Source organism: Apium graveolens, chromosome 7 (assembly GCF_009905375.1).
Source record: "Apium graveolens cultivar Ventura chromosome 7, ASM990537v1, whole genome shotgun sequence".
NCBI classification, from domain to species: Eukaryota; Viridiplantae; Streptophyta; class Magnoliopsida; order Apiales; family Apiaceae; genus Apium; species Apium graveolens.
Window position 1 is genome coordinate 77,747,171 of NC_133653.1, and position 8,668 is coordinate 77,755,838.

The following is an 8,668-nucleotide window of genomic DNA, read 5'->3' on the forward strand; positions in this document are numbered from 1 at the left end:
AATGTGAGATTGGAATGATACGAGTTTTCTTTCTTTACGGTACAATGTACATTGGTAATATAAATTTTGTTTTTTCGATATTCAACACATATTTAAGTTGAATATAAAGTATATTTCCGTATTTATTTTTAACTTTTTTTGTATTAAATTTTAAATACTAATTTTTAATTAAAAAAATCAAAAAAATTTATATAATTATATTTTAGATGAGCATTAAAATACGTGCTTAACTCCCCCGTCCCCCAATGGGGGTGAGGGAGTACAGGAATAGCATATTATCAAATATGAGCTATAACAATAAAGATCAAAGATTACTCTCCGGATTGATGCACAAATTTAATTGAATATCACATTTCGAAAAATAAAAATAAAATTATCAATTCCAAATAGTAGTTAAGAAATACTTCACCTGTACATATTGCAGAAATTGAAATAAAAAACATTGTCCTTGCTATGAATAGAATTTTGATCAAGAGTTTGATCAGTTGTTACTGGAACTTCCTTGTACTATGTTCTGCCTGTTTCTTCGGCATTTGGTGCAGTCACTGGTGCTACTCCGGCTTCAACATTGGCCATTTGTGCAGCTGCATTATTTTCTTTTGTACTTTCCACTGCTGCATCGTATGAGGCGTGTAACCCTACAAGCAAGTAATAGACTAACAATATTGCTGTCCATACCAAGAATCTCATGTAAGATGCTCCATCGATAGAGCTCATAATGAATATATTGATCCCTATACTTGCAGACGGCAACCAGGGCATCCATGGAATGCCCCAAACTTTCGGTTTCCTTGCTTGTTTCAAACTCAATTTTAGCCCCAGAGTAGATATAAACCAAAGCGCAGCCATGACTATGTAAGCTACATAACTTTCGCTTACTACCCAGACGATAGCTAAGCCTATAGATGACAAGATGATTAAAACCAAGAATCCAATGAGTTTGTTTCTGTCAGAACTGGATGTCTCACCAGACACGTAGTATCTCCTTACCAGTAAGGCGATGGAAACTTGTGAAAATATAAAAAGTGTTGCGATTGAGAGAAGATTTGCCAGGATATCAAGGCTAGTGAAGAATGCGACCAGGCAGTTTGCAACTGTCATTATAATAGTGGCATTCACCGGGGTCTTGGTTTTCTCATTGATCACTGCAAGAAATGGAGGGGCCATATGAGTTCGTGCAATGTGAGTGAAATATCTAGCTTGACCGATGATGTTAGCAAGTACCACTGTCGTCATCCCCTTCAATGCACCGAAAGCGACTATATATTTAGCCCAACTCATTCCAACTGCTTCGAAGGCAATTGTAAAAGGTGCATCTGCATCAAGCGTACTGTAAGGCTGCATAAGGCACAATGTCGCTGATAAAAGGCAATAAAGTGTTATAGTGATGAGCATTGAACCTATTAGGCCAATAGGTATGTCTCGACCAGGATTCTTGATCTCCTCCCCCAATGTTGAAACACCGTCGAACCCCACATACGCAAAGAAAAGCATAGCTGAAGCTCTCAGAACACCATGAACGCCAAAAGGTGCAAAAGGTTGAAAATTAGATGTATCAACCTTGGTTAGGCCAGCAACAAGGATAAAGATCATCACCAAAATATGAAGTAAAGTTGCAAATGAGTTAAACCTTGAAGAACCCTTAATGCTGAGAGACGCACCAATGCAGATGGCAATTGATAAAACAACTGCAATCGGATCTAATTCGTTGTATCCCTGAGCTAGAGCTGAAGCATGTATGCGGAAATCATTAGGTTTGTGGTTACACAATGTTGCAAAATATGAAGTCCACGAACGTGCCACACTTGCCCCAGATAAAATATACTCAAGAAGAAGATTTCCAGCAGCCAAAAAGGCCAAGAAATCACCAAGTTCTACTCTCAAATACGCAAAAGAGCCTCCAGCAACAGGAAGTTCCACAGCAAATTCAGTATAACAAAGGACAGAAAGAAGTGCAGATAAACCTGAAATGAGGTATGATATGACGACAGCAGGGCCAGCATCATTTCTAGCAGCTTGTCCAGAGAGAACAAAAACTCCAGCTCCCACTACTGACCCAACACCAAACCACATGATGTCAAACCAGTTCAGTGCTTTTTTCATCTCACTCTGGCTCCTAGCACGCATTTCATTTAGCTCCAGGTTATCACTGGACCGTGTCAGGAGACGATTTTTAAACCGTGATTTTGTTTCACGTATGGCCCTGCTATAGTTTCCCCAGCTTTGAAATGATTCTTCAGGGAAGAAATCATTCTTGTTGCATCCATAGCGTCTTGATTTGATTGTGCCTTGGCCACCAGTGTCATTGTTACCCATCATTATCCCCTCCTGCAAAAATGTATTTGACAAAACACTCACAAGGCAACACTAGGATTGTATAGTAACATTGAACTTAAAAAATGATCAGAATACACATTAGAAGATTATTATTAGTCCACTGTCAACAGTCACTACCCTCCTCCGCAACAATTGCATCATCAGAAAACCGAACTCACAAAATACCAAAATTCCTTGCCTTAATCTAGCCCATGACTGAATCAATAACTAAGTACTCAACCCCTCTCACATAACTTATACTAATGAACATTTCAACTAATGAACTCTACCCAGACAATTCAAACCATGATCATTTCATATTCTTAACGTATATAACTATTCTGATATGAACCCTACATTATACTTTGGTCTTAGTTACATCTTCATCAACACGTTTATGATTCATTTTTGTAGTGCATGCATACATAAAACAAAAAAATTATACATTATTATTATTATTTAATAATCAATTAATGGCTAATAGTTCTATATATTATGTATAAAACAACCAATCAAACATCAATCACGCCCCAAAGACGGACATATATAAAGAGAAAGAAATGTGTAACGTGAAACAAACCTCAGATTCCAGATGAATATGATCAAGTTGAAGAGGAACAGATGGATTCTCCTTGAGCCTTTATAAATAAAGCGGCTCAGTTGTGGAGTGACTGTGAATTACTAGCCTCCTAGGGTGTCCTAGTTAGTTACGTTTTGCGGCTTCACCCTACACCTTATCAATTTTATTTTTGTTTAATTATTATTTTGCTTATCAAATCTACCCCTAATTTTTTTTTGACAAATATGACTTATAGTCTTATAATGAGTATCTGTTTGTTGAGCGAGGATCGAATCAGGACTTGAGATGATATATAATAAACTCTTAATCACTTGAATTATCCAATAGTTAGTTATACTTGATTCTCTTCGATAATTCATTCTCTTCAATAATTTATTACCCCAATACATATGTAATCGATAAATTTTCAGATAATAATATGTGATCCCGAACACATACATAAACATGTCAAATCCCTTGTCAGGTTATTTAGAAAAAAAGTTTGTCTTTCTTTTGTCCATATACCTAATATTTTGTTATTATAATAATGTACAAATGGTTTAAATTAAAGTTTGATATTGAGGAAAGGAAATCCAAAAACGACACAATTGTATTTAAGCTACTGTTGGTCTCAAATGTCATTTTTAGAGTAAAATGGTTTTTAATAGCATTTTAGAAAAAGTTGGCCCCAAATATCTATTTAAAATGGGGTATCGGGTAACGTTTTTTATATTAAACAAAAACGCAGTTGCATTTTTCGTTTTTAATTTTTTGTAAAACTGAAAACGTAACTTGAGTTAATGTTTAGGGGGCAAAAACGCAGCCTGAGTATTGGTTTTTAATATTTAGCGTTTGTCATAGTTTTTTATTTATTTTTTATTTTATAATTCAAAAGGCTAGATAATGTATTTTTTCAAGCTTAAAATGCTACTTTAAGGGGTATTTTGTTCATATTATATATATATATTAATATTTTTAAAACCCAAATTGAGAACTGGTCAACCCTAAAATATTAAAAACGTTTAATAATTAGAGTTTGGTTAAATTAGGGTTTAAGCTCTAGGGTCTAGGGCCCTACATCCTAAATCCTAAATCTTTATGTAATATTATTTATTTATTTTTTAATATTTCGAAAACCTACAAGGGGATTGGTAAACCCTAAAATATTAAAAACTGTCAAATTAGAGCGCAGTTTTTAATATATTAGATTTCACCAATTCTCAATTTGAGTTTTAAAAAATATTAAAAATGTTTATAGATATAAATAAAATACGAATACGAATAAAATACTCCTTATAATAACGTGTTAAATTTGGAAATGTTATAATATGGATGTCCTTAGAGCTTTCTAGAATAGAACTCTCGGCTTTCTAGTTCATATAACTCATGCCTTTGGCCTTTCATATATCTTGTAACATCCATCTATTCATCTATAAATAGGTGTCAAAGGTAGGCTTGAGGACACACTTGAATGAATATAATATTCTCTTCTTGATCTCTCTCTTTCTAACATATCTATTATATAGTTATCATAATATATTTCTAACACGTTATCAACACGATTTGCTTATAAAATAAGAAGATCAGTTTTACTTAAGTGTTGAAAAGAGATCATGAAAGTGTAAATAGGTGTTGGAAATCCAAGAAGAAGAAGGATTCTACGAAAATTTTATTATTTCAGTTTGTCCATGAGGTAAGTACACTATTTTTAGTTTACTTCATTTCACTTGCAATAAGATGATCTTTATATGTTTATTATGTGTCTGATTCTTGTATATTTTGTATCTGATTCATTATCCATCGGAATTTATTGAGCTTATACTCGTTGTAAATGTTTTTTTGATTATCTACAATCTCTTCTTTGTATTTTTCCAAAATCTGCTTATAAGTATGTCAAATTCTGCATTTTGTGTAATCTGATTGTATGATTCAGGGTGATACGTAGTAACTTCTAAAATTCATAGTAAATTAAATATTTGTTCAAATATTAAGAGCCATACCATTCTGGAAATCTCTTTTCGATATCTACCTTTTGTCTTTACATTCCATTACCATAATGTGATTTCGATGTCCTAAATATCAAAATACTATCATAATCAAAAGCTGATTCTGATTTTACGGTCCACAAATATTTATTTTCTGAATTCGTTGTTCGTTTTGAATGAGCCTTACATTCTTGAAAGGTCTTGTAATTTTCTACATTTTTCGTGTTTTATACTTTCTTAGATAAAATCATCTTCATAGAGTAAATTGGTATTCTTTGAAACTGATCAGATTTGACTTTATCATAATTAGCCATTTTGTACGATATTTGATTTGAGATATTGGATCAATATGTTTCATCCTTGTTTGCTTTAATAGTTCCCACCTTTCTTGCTTTAATATACTAGGAAACTATTTTTTTTTGGAGTGGGGTGAGATAAATTATAAAGGTGAAAATGGGTGCAACGTGCTAAGACACTACATATACAGTTAATTGCATTCAATGTATCAGTAGATTGAATTCAACGTACCATCATCATGTTATATTGTCATGCGTTGTTAAATATTAATGCATATGTGCTTTTCTTGCATATTTTAAATATTGACCGAGTGTGCTTATTATAAAAGTGTTAACTAAGCATGCACATGAAAGGGAACCAACTTGAGAGACAACATAAATTCATGGTTATGAATAAGAAATGTTGAACCTTACAAAACTTGAGTTCCACACACTTGATGTCACCAAAAAAAATTACTTGACATGGATTTTGGATGCGGAAATCTATTGTAGCGCTATGGGTCTTGGTGACACAATTAAAAAAGGGGAGCAAAACCTCTGAGCAAGAAAAAGCAAAAGCTATTGAAAACCGAATATTTGGTTATGTTGGAGAAAACTTACTCCACATTCCACGCCAATAATATGCTCTTGCAGCAGCGGTATCATGAAAAAGAGTTTCAGAAAATATTCCGAGCTTATATCAGTCTTGCTTCTTGCTGAGCAAACTAATGAACTATTGATGAAAAATCATCAAGCCCGTCCAACTGGTTCAACACCATTCCCTGAAGTGAATATTGTGACCAATAATGATCTTGGGCCAAGTAAGCAATTTGGACGTGGATGAGGACATGCTCGTAGAATTGGGCGTGCTCATAGATATGCTCGTGGTAGATCATCAAAGGTATGCATTATTTTTACTCCACTTGTGTGATTTTTTTAATGATAATTTCAGGAGTAGTACACATACAAGTAGAGTCATCCAACTTTAAATACAACAGAAATTCATTGGCATGAATACAAATTCATGGCCATGAATTGACACTCATGGTCACGTCACTTAAGTGGTTGGTTTATGTTTATATTTGCTATGAAATTTTTGAGATAGTCAAAACTTTATGGTTTGAAAGAGAAGCCTTATGTGCACACAGTATGTCACTTGTATTAAGTTGTCTTGCTCACATATTAGAGTGTATTATGCATGCTTCAAATAAGTAATATTTCGAAATCTTTATATGATATATTGGTAAATGATAAAATCACTATGTGCCTCTGTGATTTAAACTTAGCATTTGTAAAAGTTGTTTTTATCCCTCTTAAGTTAATTGATGTTGGTATTATCGACAACACCTATTTGACGTTGTTTTTAATAGATTGGCTATATATGATTGCAACCAAAAGTTGCATCTAATAACAACCAGAAGTTGTCTCTATATATAAAATTCTTTTATTTTTTATCACACATTTTTGATATGTTTAAACACTTGTTTACATTCCAAAAGAATGATATATTAGTCAAATTATGATTTTATCCTAAATGATATAATCTCCCTGGAAGATGGATCTATATTAAGAATAGTGTGATATTTGGATATAATAGAATTTAGTTGAATAAATATATATTGAATAGTATCTTGCAGATACAGTGTTACAAAATTGGTTTGTTACAATCATAAGTTGATATTGTGACTAATTATAATTTATTAAATTTGAATTATTGATAGAAATATTATGTATTGCAACAAATGACACTCTTCTATTTTTTAGAGTAAATATGACAAAATTAGAAAATCAAAGGATATCGATCATGCATGTAGCAATGGTCATGATATTACAAACACTTTTGATCATATTCTTACCATTTGTATAAGAAATATTTCTCTTAAATGAGATAAAGATGACTAATATCAATACGTAATATCTAATATGAGTCATTCAAAGGGGGAGTATTATATAGAATGTCTCATTATGCCTTTTTCTAAATCTAAGGCTCCTGAAGAGCATGTATAAGACTCCGGAAGAGCATGTATATTTTATCATATTATTCTTAAATATATTTTACCCAAAAGGGTATGTATATTATTGATGTAATCATACTCTCCCTGACAATTGAGGAATATTTTTTTTAAAAAAAATTATTGTTATTGATTTTGACGTAACACAAAAGTTTACTGGTAACTTCATAGCTGGACATTACCAGCCAAACCATCAATTTAATAAAGATGCGAATAATAATTGAAATTTAAATGAATTTTTGTTGAAGAACCTGCAGATTCTTCTCAGTGATAAATATGTTATTTGCTTGTAAGGCATAATTAATCACCAACAAAGATATAGTACAATGAGATATTTTTATATACCAATTTTTATCAACTCGCAGCCTGAAGTATGCGAAATTCATTGTTTAGAATATGTGATTATATAATGCTGGTGAATTTCACAATGAGTATTATCTTGTCCATGAAAATTGTTGGGTATTTTGTATCAATTATATAATGATTCGCATCATATAAACAAGTTTTCATATTTTTTCCCCGTCATAAACAAATTATTTGGTCATCATAGATTTTCCACCATGATAGTAAGATCGATTCCACCATGGGAAATATATTATTGGAATCATTAGCATATTTCTTTATGAATTGATTGAAATCAGGGGGAGAAAATAAAAAGTTGGTGAATATTTTTATGAAAATGAATTATCGTTGCCTCATCTTGATCCTAAAAAAGGATGTTAATATGAACCAGAAGTTCATAAGATAATTTATTTATATATTTGATAACCAGAAATAGTGACTATGTCACATACACCGGCTACATATGCTCCAATAATATTAATGTCACATAATGACAACCTCAAGATACTACTATGTCTAAAGAACGCCTGAAGCGTGATAGGCAAGTTGGTTCCATATCTTATACAAGAGAAAAAAAGTGAAAAGGAGCAATAATTGATGATGTCTTTTGAAGGATCCCAGGAAGAGATTATAGACATGACAAATTAGAGTGAACAAAAGTAATGAAAAATATTGAGATCTCGATATATTATGTCGTGTCCAGAATAAAGTTGAACCATTAGTCGAATCGACGTCGATAATATTTATAGAACTTGAGGTTATTGGTAATAATGAGGATCATGAAGCAGAATATGTTAGAAAATATTGACAAAATTGGCCAAAGAATAAAGGATATAATTGAGGAAATTATAAAGAAAGATTATTTGGATTGGTAGTCCTTTCACACCTAAAGTTGTGCAAATAGTGTGCCCTACGAATCATTTTCTCTTAAAAATAGAGAAATTTTCTTTTTGAAACTGCAGTTTACACACCTAAAGGTGTCAAGTCAGTGGAATATAGATGGTTATTTGTGTGAGACAAAATAAAATTTATGAATGTAAAGCTCAGATAATGGTAGATGACCTTGTATAGGTTATGAAGAGAAATAGTATCTTGTGGTGGATACAATTATTTAATTGTTAAATAATCTCACCATATGTGAGTGATTTAATTTAAATTCTATATATGACCCACTTGACA

The 8,668-nt window shown here is 32.2% G+C and overlaps 1 protein-coding gene across 1 annotated transcript; it reads right to left on the reverse strand.

Annotated features, from left to right (window-relative positions):
- Positions 1–323: 323 nt before the first annotated feature.
- LOC141672332 (cationic amino acid transporter 1-like) lies at positions 324–3,022 on the reverse strand. Its single transcript, XM_074478904.1, has 2 exons — positions 2,897–3,022; positions 324–2,328 (listed from the first exon to the last, which is right to left on the reverse strand). Exon 2 carries the CDS (start codon positions 2,317–2,319, stop codon positions 508–510), a length of 1,812 nt encoding a protein of 603 aa, XP_074335005.1. The 5' UTR covers positions 2,320–2,328; positions 2,897–3,022; the 3' UTR covers positions 324–507.
- Between the last annotated feature and the right edge of the window lie 5,646 nt (positions 3,023–8,668).

What these genes read in the sequence shown, in the direction of transcription:
- LOC141672332 (XM_074478904.1), bottom strand. Translation starts at nt 2,319, where the DNA reads ATGATGGGTAACAATGACACTGGTGGCCAAGGCACAATCAAATCAAGA.